General features: G+C 35.9%; 2 protein-coding genes across 5 annotated transcripts; one reads left to right on the plus strand and one right to left on the minus strand.

Annotated features, from left to right (window-relative positions):
- Window positions 1–142: 142 nt before the first annotated feature.
- Window positions 143–8169, plus strand: CPR19 (cuticular protein 19). The gene is made up of 5 exons (XM_089596833.1): window positions 143–148; window positions 259–387; window positions 6257–6514; window positions 7549–7797; window positions 7966–8169. Exons 1-5 carry the CDS (start codon window positions 143–145, stop codon window positions 8167–8169), a joined length of 846 nt encoding a protein of 281 aa, XP_089452959.1.
- A 6036-nt stretch (window positions 8170–14205) lies between these two features.
- On the minus strand, window positions 14206–25588 carry LOC106639632 (uncharacterized). 4 transcript variants are annotated; one of them, XM_089596359.1, is made up of 8 exons: window positions 25201–25588; window positions 24845–24988; window positions 20688–20693; window positions 16328–16339; window positions 15595–15833; window positions 15209–15519; window positions 14840–15113; window positions 14206–14747 (listed from the first exon to the last, which is right to left on the minus strand). In XM_089596359.1, exons 1-8 carry the CDS (start codon window positions 25339–25341, stop codon window positions 14456–14458), a joined length of 1419 nt encoding a protein of 472 aa, XP_089452485.1. In that variant the 5' UTR covers window positions 25342–25588; the 3' UTR covers window positions 14206–14455. The 4 variants fall into 4 exon arrangements, with proteins under 4 accessions (XP_089452485.1, XP_089452484.1, XP_014208818.2 ...); XM_089596358.1 differs by lacking the exons at window positions 16328–16339; window positions 20688–20693 and adding an exon at window positions 18161–18188 and having other exon boundaries at window positions 15595–15823; window positions 24836–24988; XM_014353332.2 differs by lacking the exons at window positions 16328–16339; window positions 20688–20693 and having other exon boundaries at window positions 24836–24988.
- Window positions 25589–25973: the final 385 nt, after the last annotated feature.

Genomic DNA, 25973 nt, shown 5'->3' on the forward strand with positions numbered 1-25973 from the left:
CAGCTAATGATGTCACCGCTAGTCAAGTTTCAAGAAATCTGTGCATTTGGACGCCGGGGACTTCTATATACGCTCGCTCCGCCAACATAATTGGGGGGCCTACCCACCAGTCTACGTTCTCCCAGCAGCCGCCACCGACAGTATGGCGGTTTTTTCATTATTTTTAAAAGTGAAGAAAAAAGTCGTTCACGCTTACTTGGCCCGCGGCTGCACCTCCTCTCTATCCATCCACAAGGCCCCGGGGTATTATTTACTTAGGAGAAGGGAGCAGGTACATATTCGTTCGCGTGCACATGGCGCAATCACTCCAAGAAAGAGTTGAGTTGGACGGACGAACTGACTGCCGGTGGCAGATCTCCTGTAGGAAGCGAATGGCACACCGAGAGGGTGAACGGGCTGCCATGAGGAGTCATATTTTTCTTTCCTGATTTTTTTTCTTCTCTACTGTTTCCTGTATTTTTATCATTGATTTTCAATTTTTTCAAACCGAATGCGTGCGTGCACGTTAACAGTTTTTTTTAATATCTGTGAGATTCGAAGAGGGAGAAGGAATTTTAAGTATTTAATGAGGCCCTCTCTCTTGGTATAAAGCAGTAGCATTGCCCGTATGGAATTTTTTCCCCTTGTACTAACAAGTATAGGAAAGTGTGAAAGCGATTTATGTTCAAAAAATTATTTCAAACGAATATAATTGAAATAATAATACATACTAATGCATAATAATTTTTTGTAAAAATATAATTAGGTGGATTATGTATCTTTGTAAGTAAAATTAGGTGTACAGATGTTTGACAGTATTCTACTGTATGTGTTCAAATTTTTTATCTAAATAGATGAGATTAATGCATATTTCCGTTGCCCAATAAATGTTTTTGCAAGAGAAAAAAAAATACCAAATATAACTGTTGTTCACTACCGTTTTTATTTGTAGTTTTAATAACAATAGCCTACAGCGTGTAGATTTAGATAATAATAAATCTAATCACCAAAATAATCTTTTTACATCAGTATTATAAAATATTGACTTAAAAATGCAACTAAAATTATTTGTATATTACAAGGGGATTGTTGAGCTGAGCATAATTGAGCTTAGTTTATAAGACAAATCTGCAGTGTAAAAATTGACAATCTTACAACATAAATAAGCCAGCTAAAAAAATCGGCAAAAAATCACAGGTGTATACATATAAGAGTAACACTATACTTTTTAGTTGCGTAAACGTACAAGGGCTGAGAGTTCCCTTTGGGCTTATCTATAGTAGAGAATCTTCCCAATAGAAAATTTATTACATTATTATTTACACTCGATGATTTAAGACTACATGTACATAATAGCCTTCATGTGATGCTGCTTTAGCTACGAAGCTCATTTAAATGCGATTACCTCGTGTTATTTAAGAGCACCGTTTCAGCGCAATTATTTTTTTGTGCATATCATTGATGCGATATAAAGTTATAGTTTCTTTGTAGTAACACATGAAAGTTGTATTTTTTGTATCCATTAATCGGTACGCTATAGTAAAATAAACCTCATTTACCTATATACAAGCGATTTCGTTTGCTAGACCAAGCATTTTTGTTACTTTAAAAAATTGTTGTATAAAAAGGTATTATTCTCTATAAAGTGAAAACATTTTAAGCGATGTGAAGTATAAAAAGTTACTACATATTTAGGTATACAATTTACACAAATATTTAAATGTATATCTTAACGTAAGCTAACAAAGTATTCACTGTAAAAAAAATTAAGAAACAAAAATGAAAGTTTTGCTTTCAAGTAATAAATATTAGTTTACTTTTAACACTAATAAACATTAATAAATTGACAAGCTTTCAATGCTGCAAAGAGTAGTCTACTGTTTTTTAACTGATAAAGAAACATCGCAGCCTCAAGAGTAAGAAAATACGTAAACGTTTAGAAAACAGTAATTTGGCTTTTTTACAAATAGACTTTGCAAACTACGATAACATAAAGTATTTTAAAGAGTTAAGTATAATGCAACATGAACCCTTTTTTAATACATTTTCTTGTAATTTAAATGTGACATAATAAAATTTTACACTAACGATAGAAGAATGTAGCATAAGCTTCATTAATTATAATAGAAAATGGTTCGTAACACTTGCGTCGTTACGCTTTACACGTATCCTCTGCTTTCCAGGAATGAAATTTAAAAAATATGAAATGTATAAATAACTTTCTTACATAATATTATTTTATGTTTTGCTTATAAGTAAACGAAATTTCTGATTATTAAACACAAAAATGGAAACTAGAAAATATTTTCTGCTATTAATTGGTGAAATATAATGCACATTAATTGATTCAGATAGCAAAGTTTAAAGTTTTTGGATTTGAACGCTGTATATAATTTTTTCTACCTTGGGCTACTTTGAGGGTTGGGTGTGCCCTCGGTAGGAAAAATAGGGTTCGCACCTGGTGTGCATCCAACTAGGGCAAGCACAAGGAGTCCCTTGAGCCCTCCTTCGCAGGTCCCTCGGGTCTGGTGCTTGCCCTGGAGACACGCACCATCAGGTACGAAAAATACTATTTTCTTGAAAAAAAAAGAACTATAAATAAAATTTCAGCTTAAAACATATTATTTAATGTAGTAGTTTTCGTACCTGGTGGTGCGTGTCTCCAGGGCAAGCACCAGACCCGAGGGACTCCTTGTGCTTGCCCCAGTTGGATGCGTACCTGGTGCAAACCCTATTTTTCCTACCGAGGGCACACTACACCCTCAAAAACGCCCGAAGTAGGAAAAAAAAATTTCCTACTCATACACCATTTGAGTAGCTTCTACAAGCACACTCTATTAACTCTGTATAGAGGTTGTTGATCTGAATTCCATATGTAAATCCTTATCCATCTAATCTTATAACCTCCAAGTAATTTTTCCCCAACTTATCTTGCTCCCCTCTTTCTACCTTAACCCTACACTCCCACGACTAATAAAATTTCTTTTTTTATCTTTAATAAACATAATATTGATCGTGTGTGAAGTAAAAAAATACTATAATATGATCTTTATTATGAGAAAAAGTAAAATGTGAAATTATTAAAGGCATAAGTAATATTTATCTTATTTTTATTTTTTATTCAAGTCTGTATTAATCTATTTTTTAATTGGTAGAATTTCTTATAACTGTAATTATGGCCTATTAATTTGTGTTAAAATTTTCAGTATTAATTTTTTTTATTATTTTAATAAAAAAAAATTTCATTATGTAAGTTGAGATCTTTTTCTATTTGTATAAAATAATATTGAAAATATTAGTTTTAGTAAAACAAAGTTTTTGATGTATCTATTTCTTTCTGCATGAGATATATAATTATTTAAAAATTGCGAAATTAATTTTAAATAAAACTTTCAGATGAAAAAAGTTTAGTGACCATACTCAGATTATTATTATTATTATTATTATTATTATTATTATTATTATTATTATTAAATAATTTATAGTAATACAAATTAGAATTTTCCAGACATTGAATAGCAAGCGTACCCTCTGTTTTATCGCTAGAACTAGCATTGTTTTGTTTGAAAACTGCTCGTAAGATAAGGCTTACATACATAGGATAAAATATCTACTGCCGATCACCCCTTCACAGCATTTCAAACGGATATATCTACAGTAAAGTTTATCCACAAATTCACTTCAGTACCTATATTGACTTTAATTTTTAATGATAAACATTCGTATGATTTCTACTATTTTACTTAACTGTAGAGTTTTTTTATGTAGTTTCAAAATTTTATGTTTAAAAAAGCTTTTAATTAATTTGAAAAAGTTACATAAGCTTCTTAAAAATGTTTTTTTTCTTACGATCGGCGTTTTATTACATCTTCCGATATTTAGTGCGCCTGAAGTAATGAACATCGTTCTCATCTAGTGCGTATCCAACCAGAGAAAGCACAAGGAGTCCCTCGGGTCTGGTGCTTGACCTGGTGACATAAGCCACTAGGTACAAAACTATTCTTCTGGAATCTTTCTTTATTTAACATGTAACACAATCATTGTTGATTATGCTTTATATTCCCATAGTGAAAAGGAATTTATAGAAAGATATATCTTTTTGTATGAATTCTACACGCGAAAGTGTCATGTACGGAATGTATCCCCCAACTTTCTGTGAAAAAGCGCAGTATACACGACCAGACCCTCCAATTAAACATTTTGAGAATGGCTTTTTAAACATGAAGTATTTTCAAACCTGCTAAATTGCCAAAAAATAAATGAAAAGAATTCCTTGCATTCTACAACTACCAGCGAAAATTGAAAAATGTTCAGTACGAGGAAAGCTAGACACTCCCTCAATTCTTTGAGTACGTACTCACTTAAATAAAAAATATAATCAACTGAAGTATATAAGCCGATTCAACCAAGCATCTTGACACATATCTACTCGAGAAAATAAATGGCCCAATAATCTTAAGTTTGCTTGTGCACAATACAACTATACTGTCTTGCTTTTTGGATCTAATTGCATGAGCTAGACTTTCCTTCATTTTCCTCTTTAATTTGAACCATTTTACGTGGTATTAATCGGGTATCGATGTGTGCGATGTACATACGATGTATTCGTTGCGCTTGGGCGTGGTAGTGATATATTAAATCGTGCTTTATGGTATAAACATGGGCTCAATAGAGAGAACGGGCGGCTTTGTAGTAACGCCGTAGCAGAGGTGGGTTTGAACCTTCGTGCCGACCTCCTGTGGTATAAAACGCCCCTCTCGAGCCGGCGACAGCGCACTGTTTTGTTTCAAACACTCGTGGTGTGGCGTTTCAGTTCCTGGCACAATGAGGGACTTATTTATTATAGTAAGATGACTTATTACTTTTATTTATAAGATTTACTGCCAATACTTATTGGGACCTTAGTGGTACTTATTTGCTCTACTTTATATCTAAAATTAGTAAGGTTGTGAATAAAGAAAAATTTAGTTTTGAGACAGCGAATTTTCGAATCAAATCCTTTTTAATTTTTAAGTGCATTTAAATATTTTATTTCCTCGTTCAATAATTAATTCGTCTAATTTATTTTGTTATATATTGTGTTAGGTATTCATGTACCTAGCTTAATTTTTTCTAATTCATTCAATTACCTATATTTATTTCTTTACATCCATTTTTGCTATTTGTACACTTTTTAAATTTACTTTTTTTGTATTTATTCATCAAATTAATATATTTTATTTTATTTATTGATTTCTTGGTACCAAAGTATTTTTTATTTATTACTCATATTAACACAAGTAAAAAGAACGTGGAAATACTTTGATCTAGGTCTTCTAAAATACTACATTGGCTGTTTGTTGCTTCATGCATATGAATAAACGTATTATGAAATTTCATCTCGTAAATAACGAAAATTGGCATTAATTTGTTATAATCATGGGTATGATGACATACATAAATTTTTACCTACGTAAAATATTTTTCCAAAGCATGCTCTATTTACAGTTTTAAAAGTTAAGTCAATATGAAAAATATCACTATGGTAAAGTAATTATTTAGACATTCATTGTTTTCTACTTTTATCTCACACGTATGTAATACACAGCATACTTAAAAAAAAACTTTTTATTCATCATTATAATTCAGTTTATAATGTTTCAGTATTTTTGTATACAATTATAATTATTCGAAGTTCTCTTGAATTATTTAGCATCAGTACATCGTGCTATAATAAGAATGTGTGTACTCATTTTTTTTTCTAATAAAAATCTGCATAATAATGGACACATTATCCTCGATTTCACTGTTTCGATCAAGTCTCTGAATTTGTTTGACTAAAATTTTTTAATTCTAATTGTCTTTCAAAAAATGCATTAAAAAGTACGTACCTCATGTATTAATTTTCACTATTTTTTGCGTGCATAATTTAAAGACCATTTATGCTAAAGAAATTCCATTGTCACATTAAAACTGCACAAACCGGTTTTGGTACTAGCACGAATGTACCCTGAATTTCATCATATAACTCGCATTATTTCACCTCTCGACAACCAGCAATAATTCTCCCACAAAAAAAATGAGATTTATCACTTTTCAAGCAATTTCATCCCTTCAAAACAGGAATTATCAGTACGTCATGATGTCAAACATAGACAATTTTTATTTCTCCTTCTCTTGATTTCCGTATCAGCTGGTTAGACTAAAAATTCCACCGAAAGAATAATGTCCATGTGAAAGTAACGCATGTGCATAACAGCTCGCGAACTCTGGGCACTTCTAATCCATTACGTTCCAGATAGTATTATGCGGCGCGATAACGCTCGCTCACTGCCAGAGTGGTTATCTACAGACCTCGCAAAATGCGGCTATTCTGAAAGACCAGCGCTACTTGTCTGGCGATGGGACCTTTGGTGCTGCTTATTCACAAGAAGATGGGGTCGAATTCAAGGAGGAGAGTGACGAGTACGGAAATCGACGTGGCTCCTACTCCTACGTCGATCCAACGGGACAAAGGCGCACCGTCACGTATACCGCGGGCGTTAATGGCTTCCAGGTTAGTAGTTGCGCTTTTTCCTATTCTTTTGTCTTGTGTATTTTCATGATTTCGCAAGAGTATACAACCCTTCTTGTAATGATACTTGGAACAATAATAGCGTGTTAGAGATACTTTTGAACGTTGACCATTATTGGAAAACTGCATGGTTCGGTACACAGTGAAGTTTCAAACGGTTTGTAAAGTATTCAAAGATCGTTTGGGATGTGCATGTTTCGATGGTGAAGGTACGGTGTTGCTTTGTAGAGTTTCGATAGCTAATTTTTAGAAAATTGTCCGTAGAATGGTGAGCCGGCTGATTTCAACTCTTGCGTGTCACATTCTCCTACATCATTGTTTACTAGTTTCAAATTAGAGAAATTGTAAATTGCTACTTCTTTCACGTTCTCGTGTCACCGTAACATTGCAGAATAACACGTCCACACATACATTCGCTTTAGTATATTATCTCACGTTAGAACTAGCCATTAACTTATGCAAACGCTACCCATTAATTCCATGTTGTCTGGGAGCTTATTTGGAGTTAGCATGCGAATATTGCGAATGTGGTTGCACAATGGTAAGATTTATTTGAAACAGGAATTTGGGGATATTTGTACAGTGAAATAAATTATTTTCCATTGTTCCTCGTTAAAAAACACATCGTGGTGCTGTTGAAATCTTTCATCTGAAACAATTTACTTGTGTCGTGAAGATCAAACTATATGATGTACATTCGATTAATTTCTTTTATTTTTATTTTTTTTCTTACGATGCATAAATAAAACTTAAAGTAAATTACGTACCTAATAACATGGTATCAACTTACAAATACTTAATTTCAAATCGTTAAATTCATTTAAGTTCACCGTTAAAAATTAAAAGTCAAAGTCACAAGTATAACGTCAAACATTATCATCCTCGCAGTAATGATTTACAAAATAGACCTGTATTAATTTCAGATATTATAAAAATAAGGAATGTAAGACAACAGGGTAATTTCAAATATCTGTTAAACAAAATCTTACTTTACTATGATTTGTGTCGACGCGTAGGCAAGCGGTGACCACATACCATCACAGCCGCCACCCACGCCACCCCAGCCGGAATACGTTCCACTGCCCCAGTACAATCCACCGGACTACGTACCACCTAGGCTACCATCGCGTCCTCCGCGCTACCAACTGGTTCGCCGACCCTACGAGCCTCAGTACGAGACGCAGGAGCCGGCATACGAGCCCCGTCCAGCTCCACCTGCACCACGATACAATCGGCCATTACCACCACCTCCTCAACCAGAGTTGGTGAGTGAACGATACTAAGAAAGTGATTTCTGTAAATCATCGATTTCATGGAGGCTAGTGACAAAGACGTAACTTGCAAAACATTCGCAGCTACAGTACGAGTCGCCCTACGCCGAGTATCCATCCGGTTCGCTCCGTTATGATACGAAATATGATGTGGCCCCTCAGCCAGTGATTGGACCGATCACTTCACAATACCGGCCGGTCCCCCGACCAACGCCACCGTCTCCACCACCGCAACCTCCACCTGCACCACTGAGGTATAACTACAATGAGATAACGACGCCAGCACCAAGGCGCTTCTACCCTCCCGGCAAGCTCGATTTCAACCGGACGCCTGACGGCTTCTCCTATACTTTTAGCAAGAGTTGAAGATGAGGGATTTGAGCGTTGGACGGAAATCAAAGGACGAGTCTGACGAGAAGGAGTTAGGGGAGAGGGTACAATAGCTGTGAAAAAAGGAGAGCGGGTGAAGGGATTACTCGAGGGAGAGTATAGAACAATAAATTCGACTGGCTGGATGACGATTTTCTAGTTAAGAGAAATATTGTCGTCCTGTTTTGTTTCTCAACAAAAAAATTGTTTTATGTACGTGTATACATGTTTTTTTTCATTTATATAGACATGGAACTGTCCCCGTGACATTCAACGTAGAAGAAATTTTGTCTTGCAAACGATCAAGTTCCTTGTCAGTGATAGTAAAACTGAAAATTTAAAACTACTTGAATTTATTGTGTAGGTTAATTTCTATTACAGTCGTTAAGCAATGTAAAGAAAAATTTTTTAAGATTAATAAAGTATATTATTTTTGACAGCCAAAAATTTTTGTTTGTATTCTCTCCTTCTATTTGTTTTGCTTACGAAAGTTAAAAAAAATTACAAACTCTCATAGTCCTCTCGATCATGCGCCCTCCTATTTTTAAGTAGATGTCAAACTTAATAATCTTAAGCGTTTTTTATGTTGGAAAGAAAGATACTTTGACTTATGAGTCCTCCTCTCAAGCCTTTTTTGGTTATTTTTTGTTGTATAGAAGTTTTAAAGGTGCTGTTTTATTTTATTTTTGACTGGTGTGGGTCATCTAGCATTTTTAAGCGTTAATTCGGGTACTTATTAGATCTAAAATTTGAGAAATGACTGGTTGTAGATTAAAACATAAAATCGCCAGAGATATTTTCAGTATACGTTTCAGTATAAACTTTACAAGTAACATTAATTGTGTCATATGATCTAATAATATAATTTCCTAAGTATCATAATTGAGAAGGTTTCTTAAATTTTACATGAAAAAAAACAAGGGTCATCGATGGTACAAAGTCTCTTAATGATGCTTATGTGATAATCCAACTCTAAAAGGTAGAGCCTGCAGCAGACCAGCAACACAGAGGGTAGCATGATCTATGCATGATCTCCTTACAAAGTTCACCTTCTCACTCCGTTCCACTCCCACGTGTATACTTACCTACTAGGCAGTGCATTCTTCTCCTATTGCCGATATTCACTTTCATCTGGCATTTTACTCATAGCTGTGGGAGCAGCCAACTACAAGCCAACCTTTGTACGACCAGAGCAGATACCTGCTTCTGCAACGTGTGTTTATATATCCAAGCGATGGCGCAATCCGCGGCTCGGTTACTCTGTACCCCTGGCCTGCACTAACCAGGGTGTATACCTATAACATGAGTACAAGTACACTTCTTACTCTTCTTGTTGCTGTTTTTTACTTGTTCCTTTTTTTCTCTCCCGCTTCTTTCATTTTCGATCCTACGTAGTGGCTGCGACTCTCTTCTCTGAAGCCGCACTGTGGGAAAGTTCAGCGTTACTTAAAAATCGACGTACTTCGATCGATCAGCTCTTTCTCCATCCTATCCACCACCTAATTGGTCCCTTAAAAATAACAAAACAGCTGTAATAGAGTCCCATGCAATCTAATCGTAGTACAAGACTTATAAATGCAAATTTTGTGGTTTCTCAATACAGTTTGCGGGAACCGTGAATTCTCAAGAGCGCATTGTGTCTATTTTTAATCATATTATATGGATCTAAACAGCTATCTGTCATAAGTTTGGATTTCCAAAAGGTAAACGATTTTGGATACTCTGACTGAAGAAAAAGCTTGATAAAGATTTTCCAGTTAATTAACAGCAGTAACTTGTAAAGCTCTCACAAAAAAAAAAGAAGAAAAAAACGATACGGCACGTATCGTTTTACTGAAATAATATGCAATAATACACTCTCGTCTAGAACGATTTTTCTTAACGTAAGTCAACTAGTTCAGTACCGAAAAATCTATCCCAAAATCAAATTTATAGGCTCTCTATCCATCCCACACTTCAGAGAATCAGAGATCTTTGATCGTTTATAATAAGACCAGACAGAAAGAAACAGCAATGAAATTAAGAGTCGTCAATTCTAAATTCTCATGATACATCCCAGTCTTATTTTCCATCTTTCAAGCACAACGAAATTAGGAGAGCAATTCATGCACTCGTACAATAGTCAATGTATTTGCGTGAGCGCATTTACGTGAGAGAAAGTGCAAACGAGCGAGAAGAGCATGGAAGCATTGTAGTGATATAGGCATACGTGAAAATTTACAAAAAATATTCCGTTTTTGTATCCCATTTAAAAAAAAAAAAAATTTATTTGAGGCATACCCTTCAAACCGGGCTCATTTTACTTATAATGTTATGTACTATGAGGAAAAAACTTTGAACACGGGTTTCAGTGAGGGTGACACCCATTTTTCGCTATTAACATGTTAAAACTATATCTGTACGTGTACAGATATTTATAGATAATAAAATAGCATGTAAATCGAGGAAAAATGGTTTCATCCTCACTGAAACCCGTGTTTAAAATTTTTTCCTTATAGCACATGACATTACGAGTAAAATAAGCTCGGTTTTAAGGATGTTCTTCAAAAAAATTTTTTTGTAAAATCAGGAACAAAAATAGGATATTTTTTGTGGATTTCGTCATAACATGCTATCAGGTGCACGTTTCTAGAGCGTTGGTCTACGTAAAATTCAGAAATGGAGACTCGAAGCCAAATATTTTCAGGGGAGCAGCATTTCTCGAGTTCCTGTGCATGTATGTTATATATCTATAACAAAACACGTGTGCGCTAGTATACTGGCAGCGGAGAATGAGGGTCCCGTTCGCCTTTAGTCGCATTCGCAACACAATAGACAGGGAGAAATACTAGTTGTGGGTACACTGTATGCTTTAGCTGAGTAAGGGACGTTGTAGCTGTGCAGTAAACCTAAAAGTTAGAATGTTTTTTATAATATTATCCTTGATATTATATATCCTACAAAAAATATGACATTGGAATATCGAATAATAAAAAGTACGGAAACAATTTAATCTAGAGGCTTTAAAATCAAATACATGTACAATACTTTCTTTTAGCTGGAAAAATATAGGTAAATCATAAATATTGCGTTCAAATTTTAAATCACAATACTATTCCACCAAAGTGGCAAGCCTTTTCCAATTTTTGACATTTTATGTTATTTATTATTACTTGTAGCATACTAATTTTTGAACAGTTGTGTCCAAAAATTTTTGAAGTCATTGTTGAAACTTCTCTAAGATTTTTATATCATATAATTAATATCAAAAGCGAAAAACATGATTTTCTAACTAACATCTGTTGAAACTTTTTTTCGTTATATCTCGTTTAAGTTGGCCTGAAGAATCTCGAATCTGATGCTGGGACTAGCTGATAAAATCATTTCTCCCATGTTTAAAAGTTTTTTTTCAGAATGGATTGGGTTGGTGGCATCCCATTTCGTCACACCTGTATGAGAAAAACAAAATCACTGTAGCAAAGTTATTCTCGCTCTGATTTTAAGATTAAGCTAATATTCAATATGTATGTAGACGAGATTATGCATTAATGCACAAAGTTTTCCAGTGATACTCTTTGCAATTACTCCATTACTTATTGTATATTTAATGACCTGTTTCGCTTTATATTGCTTGGCAAATATTAAGTTACTTTCGGGTGGAAAACAGATCCAGTTCATTTCTGAGATATTAATATATTGTTAAGTTAGTTTTCGCCTCATCATGACTCAGGATTCCATTAATTCTTGGCTTTGGGTTGATGCAGCATAAGAGACTTAAAATATTGTCTAAATTGATATCGCTTCAAACACGATAAAATAGAGAGATCAAGAACTGCATTCTAGGAAACTGATTTCCTAAGTGCTTGTATAGTAAAAAAAAGTTTTGCCCAATATAATTTGCCGTAGGATGTGAATTACTTTTGCAAATAAGTATTTTATATTTTTCTTTGTATTTTACATAGATTTTCGAATTATATAGTAACCAAATTCAATTCAGTAGTAAAACTTAATGAAAGAAAATTGTTTTAAATATGCAACTGTTGTGCCATTTGTAACCATTCGGAAAATGCCAATTTTTAGTTATAGAAATTAACCGATTTAGTAAACTATTTAGTAAAAATATAACGCAGTCATGCTTGGAAATTTAATTTTCGATTATAAAATTGAATTTTTTATTGGACGTATTTGATTAATTGACATTTTTTAACTAAAGTACTTAGTATAGATCACCATTTATGTAGGACTCGTGTAAATAATTATTCTTCACAGAAAAAGCGCTATAGTTTCGAATCCCTGCCAGCATAAGATCATTTCTTTAAAACTTTAAATACCTGTTAAACATATTATAACATTTTATGACCTGATAACTAATTTTACTTTTTTACTCACTCATTGGCTCCAAATTCTCAAAATCAAATTGTCATTCATAAGATTCAAAGTAAAGGAAGAAATTGAAATTGGTAACTTCACTTACGATATTATTACATAATGATTTATTTATAAAAGTTTGATGAGTATACATTTTGTTTTATGATTATGGCAGTAACTCACTGACTCAATTGTCATTTTATGGGACTGTAACAGTACAAAAAAGTCACTTAATGAATAGTTTACTCTTATTCATAATATTTACTTACGACAGTAGAAAACAAAACTAAAAAAAAAAATAATAATAATACAATGATCAACTACGACTTTAGATCTATAAAAAACTTATAAACATTATTTTGTCAACTCAAAGATAGTGTGCCTCCCAAATACGTGGCAAAAATGAAGTCCTTAAGCAGAAGGCACCACATTCTTTGAAACATAGGTATATATGTACATTTATTTATTTCGGAAATGCATTTTTTACTCAACTTTATACAGATCGCATTGCACCGCCTGTTTCGTTTCCTTACATCTTAATCTGTTCTCGACTTTACAATATAATTGAGCCTCCGTAGTAGTTTCAATACATCGTTACACCAAACATTTTTTTCTGTGACTGCGCGCGTTGGCTTGAATTACAGTATTATGTTTGTGTAATAAAAGCATAATTTACTGTTACTGTTGGTTTTGCTACGTTGAATGTATTGTTTTTGTTGATCATTAATAAATATGAAACATAAATAAAATATTGTTTTCAAGAACTACAACACTTGAAAATTCTTATACAAGAATGGAGGCACAAGTTATGTTATGCCTAAAAATCAATTCGCAGAAGCTTTATTTTATATCATACATAAATAAAACAAAAAATGATTTCAAATTATTTTTGTATTTTTATACTCAAGCTATAATTCAAAAAATATTTTTTTGAAATATTTATCTTATCTAAGAACGTGTATTCTGGTAGGAACGATAAATTCAAAGTAATCACCAACTATCATACATCATTAAAAAAAAAAATAAAATAAATAAATCAAATCAGATTATCTGCAGCTGTTCATCCACCTATCTATTGTAAAAAAATTTCTATTCTAATATATTACACTACTTAACGTAATTAGATAAGACTGCAGAATTTTTCATGAATTTTTGTAACTATAAAACTCTAAATATTCGTTACTTCAAAATCGGAACTAATAAACTTAAATACATTTTTCAATTAACATTTAAAATATCTGTAAACTTCAAACTAAACAATTAACAAACAATTTTGCGATATCCCATACTGGATATTTTTGTAAAAACAACTTACACTGACAATTTTATTTTACAAAAATTAAAATACAAACTTGAAAAATGCTTACATTTTCATATCGTTCGATTTATGATCTCCAATTATAATGATCAACGATAGCAAAGTAATAATTGCAATCACAAAAAGCGAACAATTTTTGGGTTAATCCATCTGGATTACCGAGACATAGTTCACAATCCTTTTTTTATTGAGTCGGTATGATCAGATATTTTTGTCATATTTTTTATTTATACCCTTAAATGAATGTTTGCCTTTAATTTTTTATACGTGCCCAATTCGCATTGCAGTAACACAATAAAAAAAGGCTACTTATATTCAATTTTCGTAATTATTAAAAAAAAAAAAAAAAAAAAAAAAAACGCTCTGAATACTGTTCTATCTAATTAAAATACTTCATATCGTATTTTCAAATTAGAAGTCAGCACAATCATAAAAAAATTAAACAACCAATGAAAAGACAATGTTAATTCCAGCTCCTTAGATTTTTTGTATCCTCATCATAATATCCACACACAGCCACGCAGACACGAAAAAACCCACTTAAAAGCCTCTTACTCACTTCACCAATTACAGAATGACACGTAGAGACCGTAGGGAGCCGTAGCCAGTACGAAAGTTCTAGCTGCAGAGGCCCGAGGGATCGACGAGGCCGCGAGCGATCAGTTCGGCAGTGGCTGGGTCCTGTTTTCCACTCGCCGCGGCTGCGGCTGCAGCTGCAGCCACGGCAGCCTGCTGAGTATGGGGGTCGAAGTGCGAGCGCACGTGCAGAATGAACTCGGTCTTGTCGGTGAAATCGGTACGACACATCATACAGTGATGCCTTTCGGCTGGGTACGGCTGTGGCGGAGGAACTGACCCAGGAAAATAGGCAGCTGCGTGCTGTGGTGGACCGGTGGCTTCTCGGTGCGACCTATCCGACAATTTTTTACAATCATTCTTCTTTATTTTTTAACTATTCATTACAATGGATTTTTAAAATGATTATAGATTATATCAAATTACCTCGCGTGCTGAGCCCATTCTTCCCTCGTAGCCAGCCCTCGCCCACACAACTCACACGACCAACTGATTGGTTCTTCTTTTGGCTTCTGCGTACTATCAGGACGCTGTTGCTGTTGCTGCTGCTGTTGCTGTTGCGTTTGTTGCTGTTGTTGTTGTTGCTGCTGTTCGTTGTGCAAATTTGAGCCAGCGGGCGTTGACAAAGCCGTGACTCCAGGTCTGTGTCGCAGCTTATTCATATGAATTACCAGCTTGTCCCTTCTTGCGAACGCTTTTCCTGTTACATGAAAGTATCCGATAAGTGATGGATCCATCGATTCGTAGGACAAAGTCAATGCTGAACCCCCCCCCCCCTCTCTAAGGTGTACTTACCACAGACTTCGCAAGAGTAGGGCTTTTCACCGGTGTGTATCCGCATGTGGATGACGAGTTTGTCCTTGCGCGCTAGGCCCTTGCCACATACTGTACAGGCAAAGGCTTTAGTCGTGGGCTCACCGGTATTGGTCGCCTTGGACACCGAGCCTGGCCTTATACTGCTGGACGCATTTGTGTTCCGTAAAGGCTGTTGGTTCACTGCCGCCGTCGTCGGGGCTCGACCATTTGTGTTGAACTGCGGCTCCGCGGTACCTGGAAAAGCTGGCATCATAGTACCCGGTCGCATGGCTGACGAGTAGTCTGGAGACCTGCGTAGATTGTAAGCGAACGTTAGATCGTTGAACCAATTTTTCGGTTGAACGTTGAAGTGGAAAGACACTCACCACGTGCCAATGGAACGCAGTACGCGCACTCCGTCGTCGTAACCAAGACCGTCGTCGGGCAGAGTGAAGGTCGGGTTGGGCGGCTGGGGCGCAGCACTAGGTACTGGGCCAGCTAGCAGTCGCGCCTGGGCTGCCTGCTGGGCCATGTGCTGTTGAACTGCTGCGTGTGCCACTGCGTGTGCCTCCACGTAAGCTGAACGCTGGTGGTGCTGACCATTCGACATTTTGTCTTTGTCGTTCTGAAAAATATGTATCGTGACTTTAAATCATCGGCCTTTTAAACTGAATTCTGATGTTCTGAATTTAAAGTTTATTTTAGAGACGGGATATCCAAGTCTATCTATGCATACTATAATTGTAGCAACCCCCATCCGGTTCATCTCAGCTAATTATATTATTGTTGTACGATAGAATGTAAGAAAGTTAAGGATTATTTACATTTATGGTGCAAGGTACAGTTGGCCGATACCAATAACGAGTCAATTTAATATTGCTAAGAGTATGCCACTACTTGATAATTTTCATTCTGCTATAGGCAATCGTTGACACAACTAAAGGAACAAATTATATTTGAGAGCTGAATTGTCTTACTTGAATTTTTTTCAATCATAATTTTTTACTAGTAATTATGTCTCTTATTTATCAAAAGGATTTCAGAACTCTGTCTTTAAATAATATTCCTGCATCTAGAGGGATTCCTGGGACATAAGAACTATTGTGTTTTCTGATTTACATTTTCATGTACCTTGTTAGATCATTTTAACATCTTGACGAACTGCACGAAATAAAGCACCTATACGCCATTGAAACGATACATAGAAATTAAGAAAGTTCAAAACTCAGGAGACATCTTCACTAAAGTCTGTGAGAAGATATGTCAAGTCAGAGCCAAAAAGAATATTTAATACACAGCACCAATGGAAGGAAAAAATGCGCATTAACTCACACGATTACCGAGACACCAGTAGCCACTTAGAATTGTGTGCGAGGAGCTCGACAGCAACTCTTCGAAAGGCGAAAAAAGGTATACCGACTACCGTCATCGTCGTCGTCGTCGTCATTGAGTATATGCACAAACACAATCGCGGGCAGAGTCGAATTCATACGAGAGTATTATGTAGCATACGGTGGAAGTAGCAGGGAGAGAGAGAGAGAGAGAGAGCAGCTGCTGCTGCCCGCGGCACATCGCGCGGCGATCTACCGTAGCTGTTGCAATAACGAGCGAGCGAAACAAGGCTGCATGCATGGCTCGCTTGGATCTTTCTCACGAGTGCTGCGAGAGAAGAAAGAAGGAAAAAAGAGCTGTAGACCGAGGAAGAACGGCAAAGAGAGAGAGAGCAAGGAGATTGCGAGTGTGTATAGGTAACCTTATACACACAGCACGGGTGGTGAGGACTTTGTTCGTTTGTGTAACTACTACGCGTTGTCTCTGTATGCAAGAGGAGCAGGACGCGACAGGAGCTAACATAGGGAAGCTGAGCCGGCATCAGTTGAGGGAAAGTGCAGTGTGCCCCGAGGTCGAGGGCTAACTTCCTTCACCCTCTTTTTTTTTGCTCACTGATTTTCAGAGCTTAGGAATGTTTGACTTGTGATAAGAACCTTCTTTTCCAAGGTCTGGAGGGTGGCACGGACCATTGTGCACTTATTAGCTGCAAAATCATTTTGAGCTGTTTTTTTTGGATTCTCTTTTTTTTAAAAAAGGACTATCAGACTATCTGTGTGCTTGACAGTTTGGGGTTTTGTTGAAATTTTCGATCCGTTTATCGGGGAAAATTTTCAATCACGATGGTTAAACTTCTTTAATAAAATAAGAGTTCGGGACTTCTGTTTTTTTACAAGCAACATTAAAAATTGTTATAAACAAAGATATTGTAGGATCGTTTTCAATTTATTCGAAGATTTTTTTTCTATTTTATACATCAGGAATAAAAAATTATATGAATGTAACACGAGTCAATGTTACTAAAAATCACTAAACGCGAATTAATGCGTCTCTTCAAAATCGAACCTTCCTGGATTAAAAACTCAATTAAGATCTGTCATTGAGCCACAATTGAAAACAAAAAATTACCAAAGTCATATTTTATTTTAATCTCCGAATAATAACCCTTTTTTTCATCGAATTTTTAAAAATTCACTATTGAAATCAGTTGAGAGAAGCGTCAAAAGAAGTACGTTAAAAAGTAAATGTACCACTCATGTTTTTTTTGTAAATCGTAATATATACACATTTACCTTACACAAATTTTGTACGTTTAATACGAATATTTTGTATTAGCTATACGCAAATTCCGCATGTAACTTTGACTAAAATTTTGTCTAAGTGTTCAACTTTTACAAAATTTTCAGCACTAGGTACATCAATCTCCTATAAAATAAAACATACCAATTCTAAAAGAGGTGAAAACCTAAAATAGTCATCAACATCATCCTTCTAAGTAAGAATCAGGTCCAAGACCTGCTTCGAGCTGCAGACTTTACAAAAATTAGGCATCAGAAGGATGCTCGAACAGCATATTCGACCGCCACGTATATATACCCACATATATAGCATACGAGTGGGTACTGGGTACATTGCTGCCCATCTCCTTCGACTCGGCTCCTTCCAGTCCTTTTTGCTTTTTCTTTTCTTAGTTTGCGTGTAAAACATAGGGGCAAGCTTCGCTCTTATACTCACGAAAAAAGAGAACGAATCGAGAAGGGAATCTCTCGTATAACACGAACTCACGATGCACATATATATATGTACGTAGACATTGTATCACAGGCGGACCATCTCCTCCGGTTCTCCGGCAGCTGTATACAGATCTATGCCTCACGATATATGTGTGTGGGCATATATTTATATACGTGGATGAAGCGACTTCGTTCCGCGCGCGCGCAAGACGAAGGTCGCTGGTCGACGCGAGAGAGAAGTATCGATCCTCCGGCAACGACCTTATGCATCGTGTGTGTATGTATGTGTACACGTAGATGAATACGTGCAGACTGTGTAGTAGTTAACGCACGTTATTGTTGTCGTTACTGTTGTTGGGTACAGCGGTACACTTGCACACAACACCCGTTATAGGTACTGATGAGACGTTTGGGATGAGACAGAATTATTATCAAGAATACCGGTAGGGCTAGAGTTTAGTGTGTACCTTGGGATTTGTTGAGGATTAATCTTCATGTGATGCTGTTTAAACGCAAACGCAATACGGTGCATCACAATGTTCTGTTGGTTTCGTAGGATCTGAATAAACGGTTTTGCTATTAGAACTTCATTTTACACCAAACTTAATGGAACAGCTACGGAGAAACATGTAACTTGCAGCCAAAACGTCGTTTATTCAATATGTAGCTATCATTTTTCCTAATATGCTTGGCATTAAAATACGATCAAAATGGTTACATTTATTTTCGAAGAAAAAAAAAAAAAAAAAAAAAAAAAGTATAAAACTTCTGGCATTGAACACAATGTTAGGCAAATTCCAAATGAGGATTTTTTACGCACTGAACACTATAAATTTAGAATTCCCAAACATTTAGAATAAATCAGGTGGTGCTGTCACCTTAAACAACATACTGTACGCAAGACTTGAACGCCTCGCTGGCCGAAGAAATTAAATTAGTTCAAATAGCCTATAGCTTATGCCCTGGGTTACGCAAATAACGTAATAACGAACCACAAATGTATTAAAATCGACTAGAACAGCTAGAATACTACACCACTCTGTGCTGTTTGTTACGTAAGCTAAGCTTGCCACTATATATTGCTACTGCATGGTGCAAAAAATTTGAATTCGAAATGAGCCAATCTCTCTTTCTCTTAAAAGCCGTTGGAAATGGAATAACACGGCACACTGAATTTGCTTGAACAGCCACGAAATGCGAGGATCGAAGAAAGGGGATGCTGATGCTGCCGCCTGTACAGGCTTGGAGACCGTCGTCGTCGTTGTTGCGAGGGGACAGTGCGCGGGAGCCGGTTTTTTTTCTCTCTCGGATGTTAGGTGAGCCTCCAAACTTTTCGTGTATGCGAATTGGGAAGGGACAATGGGCTTAATCCATCGTTTTCTTCGATGCTGCGTGAATTCGTGTTCAACGCACATGTGGTCAGAGAATTCGCACAACTTATGATGCACGATAAATAGTTTTAATATTTTTTGTCAATGTTTTAAGCATCGAGATCTCGAGATTGACGTTTAATTTAATTGACAAAAGATTTGGGTGTAAACATATGTACATAAGTATAAGGAATGTTTTATCAAAAAGAGCTTTGTGGGTAGGAAGAAATATGAGAAGAAATGCATGCGTGGAAAATTAATAATAGAAACAATTTCATAGAAATGATATTACCATTACGAGCCTTTTATTTTACTGTGTGTCAAACGTGTTTTGTACATCTCAAGTGTCGCAGTTATTATCAATTTCCGATTTAATTGAAACAGCTTACCATGTATCTCTAACTATATATAGTTATACCAACCAAATTAACATGACGTTCTACTTTTTGTTCATGTAAAAGATGTAAAATTTAAAATATAAAATACTTTTGATTAAAGCCCACTGATACGCATCTGCTATTAAATAATTGTAAATAAACAATTCAATTATTTTTTCCACGTAATGTAATGAAGACTTTACAATTTGTTACCTTATAATCGACCTTAAATTTATCATTTAAGCAGTATATGAGCCCTTACCAATTTTCGAAACATAATCCTATTAATTCCGTGGTACTTCTTGGGTGGATAAAACAAAATATATTCAATTCCAACTCTCACTCATAGCACTGAATATTCGGACAAAAAAACTTTAAATCGGGCACCAAAGACTTTCTAAATCGCCTGATCAACCACCATGTGTGTAATCTCGCACACCCCGTATAACCACCCCGTCCACTGTATGCGTACACACCTACAAAATCTCTTGCGTGACTACTGTCGCGGCAATATCTATGCTCACAGCCTCCCGGCGTCGAACTGACATCACTGAGCCACGCAGGGCCACGAACGTTTCTCTTTCTCTCTCCCCTCTTTTTCTCTTTATCCCTTTCTTGTGCGCGCTTGGGTACCTTCCCTCCCTTTTGGCTGGTGCGCGCCACCAGCGACGCTTGACTGCGGTGCGTCGGCCGGCTGACCTTGACACTGACATTGGGGCCAGACTCCAGCGGTGACGAGGAGCCCACAATGTAACTTTTTGGCGCCGATGTAAGTAGCGAAGGAACCAAAAAAATTGAAAGAATGCGATCAATTGATCGAACGATCTTAATATGATGTTAGCTATGAACGGGGCGAGCAGTAAGCTTCATTGGAATGCATCAAGAAACAACAAAGTGGGTAAAGAAAAAATTAACGTACCTACGCTAGATGTATAATTAATAATCAAAACATGCATAAATGTCTAAACGTACTTCCTAGGACAATTGAGCGTATTCAAATCATTGTTGAAAAAAAAAAAAAAAAAAAAAAAAAAAAAAAAAAAAAAAATAGGACGAATCAACAAAATAATGCTTGCAACGGTAAGCCTGCAAAATGATTCCATTGACACAGGTTCAAAAAAATAAGCACCATGTGTTGATCACTCTTTATCATCGTACGTAAATTGGTGTACAGTTTAGCTGCAATCACATGATATGCTGCACTGGGTACTTAAACGATGACAAAATATCATATATCGTTAGTACAGGTGCATCTACATGAGCTGACAACGTTGAAAACGAAGCCTGCAGTAGCTTCAGGAGCTGGACTCCTCTACCTTTTTTATTTTTTTACTTTTTTCTCCACGAGAAAGTTAACGTTCTCTCTCTTTCTCTTGCTTTGGCTGCTGAAAAAACAGGTTTTACATGCTTGGTTGCAGCTACAGCAGCCCAAGTCTAACCCGCACCTGAGAGCCTCGGCAGCAGAGGAGACAAGATGAGCCCGACTCTCATGGATCGTTAAAAACGCCCTCCGACGTATACCTCCATCCAACTGCTTTTATAGAGCCTCTGTTATAGAGATGGAGACAAGCTACTTTCCCCTCCCTCTTCCCTTTTACCCTTTCTGATACACCTGTGCAAGCGCTCCTAGAACCGCATATGATATTGAGCACGCATACTACAGTGGTGGAATAATAATAATCGGGAGTGACGTGCATCTCCGGGGGCAACTACTGGTTTCGGTGCTTGATCGACGTCCAGCAGCTACCAGACTTTTTGGGTGGTGCTTGTATGGGTCAGATAAATTAGGGAGAGTGCTAAAAATTTAGGTCTATGTAGTGCATTACGTATTTTGTACTACATTTTTACTACCGATTTCAATTTTTGACGGTGGATAAAAGCTCATTAGTACAAAAAATTTGTACGTAATATATTTTTCATCTGCTTATCATAAGTTAAAATCTTAGTTGTTTGAGTTTTTAATTGATTGTTAATATTCAAGCTCTTACCTACAGCTCTTTTTTGTTCATCAACACAGATGATGGGATTAAGAAGCAGCCTTTCATACAGGCGGACATGATAAGTTTTTAAATATTTTAGTGCAATTTTAGTTGACCTAAATTATATTTTTGAGTGCTTCAATGTTGAAATATTTCGTAAAACAACTATCAAAAGTATGAAATGAAGGTAAGTCTATCTATCACTGTGGCACATACTGAAAATTCAAACTTGAATGCAGCATGAAAAATAGTGTAATAAAATTCTTTTGAAATATATTTTGTTTTTTTAATTTTAAGTAAACTCTTACGAAATATCAAGACTAAAACTTCAGTAGAATATTTTTAAAATGAATGAAAACGGTATGCTGGTAGTGTAGCTATTACTGTGTAAGTATTACCGGAGATATACAAATCACCATGTCTCAATTACCGTAAACAAGTTCTCGCAACATGTATTTGCAGAGTATGAGAAAGATGCAAATGTCACCTGTATTTTCTGTATGATATATTTACTGTTTAAAAAAAAATTTTTTTTTTTTTTGTTCACAGCCCTTCATTATATGATACAAAACTATTTTATTCTCCAATACTCTCTTGTCATTGAAGTTGTTCAGTTTTGTACCTGAATATTTGCCGACAAACCTTTTCTAAATTCAAATTGCGTCACGTTTGTTATTCTTGTATTAAAGTTGAAGTAATTTTCCGATCATACGCCTTTATCATCGCGTACATTTGCAATGCCCAAGAGACCGTTTTACCTTTACTCTTGTACCTTTATTTATCAATGTACTAGAAGTTTCTACTTTAACTTTTGTCTCTATAAATATTGCTCTGCGAGCATAGTATGTTAGTTAGCGCGCCGCGGCGGCAGAGAAAGCTTCTCTCCGCTTGCCTTCACTTGAGCACATTTTCATAATTTAAGCACTGTAAATATATTGTAAATATTTTTATTGCACATTTGCGTTATATTTATTTTCCGCCGTAAACCACTTCCACCTCTACACGACTGAACTGGATTGGGAGCAGCATAAAACCCCTTCCCTCGTGAACAGAAGTTTTTCAATGAAATTTTTTATATCGATTTCATTTTTCATTTTTGATACCCGATTCTCTATATAACTTTTGTTTGGCTGTTCTACTTGCAATAGAAATTTTTTCTGTATTTTTTACGCGTTCACTATCATGCGGTACGCAAGTATACTTTAGTTGCATTTATATACGTTCACCACGAAAATACTTGCTCGATCAGTTACTGTGCGCGTTGTACAAAATAATTATTTACTTAATGGCTTCGACCTAAAGCTAGCTGTCATCCATATCAAAAGATATAAATACTCGTATTTCTTTTGGTTACTAACATTAAAAAATTATTTTACTACTGCAATTCCGTATTTTAAGGAAGTAATTATCAGTTTTTCAAAATCTACAGTAATAGGGCAGAGCATAGAAATAGGTACATTTATCCTTAGCTGGTTAAGTATACGCTCAGTTCGTGCAAGGCACTAAAAGGAAAAAAATTTGTTTGTAAAGGGAGTTAGGTATTTGAAAAAAAAAAAAAAAAACAACGGGGAAAGGCCGATGAAGCGAGATGGCCACAGATTAAGTTTGTTGTTGACGAGCGGTTACTATTACAGGGTGTACCGGCATATAGTAAAAAGTAAGCCGTACAGAAAAGCAGATAAGAGCGTGATCCGTGCACCGGAGAATGAAAAAAAGAGCCGGGGCATGAACAGGACAAAGCCAGTGTTGCAGAGCTAGACTACGAAGGAGTTGATAAAGGAAGTGAGAAGAAAGAATGTTGAATGTGTATATTCAAGTATCTGCAACAGGAAAAAAGGCTCTGACTTTCGCTTTTCGTGTTAATGTTACTTGCACCCGAGCCCGTAGCATTGTTATTGTACTACGCTTAGCATGTGAGCATAATATGTAAAGGCACGTAGGTTTATTACACTGTGTACAATACGAGTGCGAGCTAAGTATTTGTCTGGACGACAGGGGTGCAAGAAGGGAGAGTAAACAAGCCACGGAGCCCCCACCGATCAATATAGCGTCGCATAGACGAGATGCGATTGTCCCGTACACCCACGCGTACTCACACCCACATGTCCCTTTTTCGTAGGAGGTGAACACCCGACATCCCCCTCCTGTTCTGCAACCCCATCGCTAGTACTCGCTACGGACGGACTACTGCTGCTGACTTTGCCGTGTCGGTGTTTTTCGTCAAATTTTCTTCTTTTGTAAAATCAGTAATTGGATTTAAATTGGATTTATGTAAATAGATACTTTTTTGCATGATCGCAACTTTGTAAATGAATGTGGAATGGTGCTAAGTAAGTATGAAATTTCCTTCAGAGGTGAATAATATCTGTTAGTTGACACTACTCGAAAGAAAGTATGAACTTCTTTGAAAAAAATTACATTCACTTACGTTGCGTTATTCTTAACAATAAGCTGTTACACAAATAAGAAGCCTCCTATTTAAATTAAATGTTTAATAACTGAAATCATCTAGTTAAAAATTTTATGAATAACTTCAACATACATTCAGGTTATTCAAAAAATTTCGGTCCCAACACTGAGCAAAGTTATGGAAAAAATTTTAAAGGGTAGCACAATGTACGCGTTGAATCTTTTGAAATAATATACAAATTTTTAATGTTTTTAAAAATAATATCAAAATATTAAAAATGGTTGTATCGTACAATCACAATTGAACTTGATATTACAACAAATTTAATTAAAAATGTATTAAGTTTAAAAATTGTGCATTGCTCCGTAATAACACCTTCTCAATGGTTTTTATAGTTTCGATTGTATATTACCAAAACATGTCTCTTACCTGTGTGACAGCGGCAAGTTGTTTAATACTATCTGCATAATTTTTCAAAACCGTGTCAGTTGTCATACAGCTCACGCGGAATTCGTAAAACATGTCCAATTTGTATATACACCTCTGGCAAATATTTTTTGGTAATGCGTCCTCTTTTGTTATCTATATCGGTAAAATAATTAAAAAAAAAAAAAAAATGTAATGAGTAATTAAATAAATAAAAAAGTTGAATAAAAAAGTCATGGCACCTCATTTAATTGACAGTAATTTTATTAATTAATGAACGATCAAAACATCCGGTGCATAATATGTGCTCAGCAGGCAGAAAAAGTACATACCTACATATAATACCAAGTAAAAAAACATACACTCACCACTGCCGGTATGCACGAGCGTATTTTGAATAATAGCTGCCTCTGCTCAGCTTCTTTGTCGAAAATCTGCATCTGATGGCTGCTCTTTAGGGAGCAGAGCCTACAGAGCTCGGCAAAGTTAAAGTCATCGCCCATGGCCATCCTCGCCGGCTCTTCGTGCCCTTGGGTCTCCGATAATTCCACGATAGGTTATGATGTCCACGCTTTCCCGGTAAGCTTTGAAAATAGCAGGAGAATCTGACACCCAAGGTCTCTTTCTCACGTAACCATCAATCGTCCCTCAAATTTTTTTTAAACACGCATACCTAGTCCTCTACAAACCCTCAAGGGTTTTTTTATTGTATTATAAAAAAAATGTAATAGTATGATGAGCTACGTCGTATGTACAATGAGCGGTAAAAACACAATCATCACTGGTTAACTGGCTTCTCAGCTCTCAAAGTTGTTGTCGTCGTCGATCGTCGTTGTACGTTGTTCTTCGTATTAACACACACAACGATCCAAATCCAACCTGCAATACGTGTATGTGCATGCACTTGTGCTCGCACATCACACACATTCCAAATTTACCATCGTGACTCGGCCACCTGTTGTCAGTTCTTTGAACTGGATCTGGTACTGGATCCAAGAAAAATCCAATCCATTGGATGGCTAGGTGGTGAGCACTGTTCTCGACGTTAGGACGGGAGAGAATATACATGATTTAGAAAAGTTTAAATATTTTTTTGCTTTTGTCATACTCAATCTTTCAATGTGATTAGTAATAAAATTTT

Source organism: Copidosoma floridanum, unplaced genomic scaffold (assembly GCF_036245765.1).
Source record: "Copidosoma floridanum isolate Cflo_tuat_1 unplaced genomic scaffold, Cflo_Japanese_pri ptg000030l, whole genome shotgun sequence".
NCBI classification, from domain to species: domain Eukaryota; kingdom Metazoa; phylum Arthropoda; class Insecta; order Hymenoptera; family Encyrtidae; genus Copidosoma; species Copidosoma floridanum.

Excerpts from the sequence above, each read along its gene's own strand:
- CPR19 (XM_089596833.1), top strand. Across the intron at positions 388-6,256 it reads GCGAATGGCACACCGAGAGG|ATAGTATTATGCGGCGCGAT; the intron begins GTGAACGGGCTG and ends ATTACGTTCCAG. Across the intron at positions 6,515-7,548 it reads CGGGCGTTAATGGCTTCCAG|GCAAGCGGTGACCACATACC; the intron begins GTTAGTAGTTGC and ends GTCGACGCGTAG.
- LOC106639632 (XM_089596358.1), bottom strand. The coding sequence starts at position 25,341 with ATGGCCATGGGCGATGACTTTAACTTTGCCGAGCTCTGTAGGCTCTGC. Across the intron at positions 24,989-25,200 it reads GCTCGTGCATACCGGCAGTG|ATAACAAAAGAGGACGCATT; the intron begins GTGAGTGTATGT and ends TTACCGATATAG. Across the intron at positions 15,520-15,594 it reads CTGCGTTCCATTGGCACGTG|GTCTCCAGACTACTCGTCAG; the intron begins GTGAGTGTCTTT and ends CAATCTACGCAG.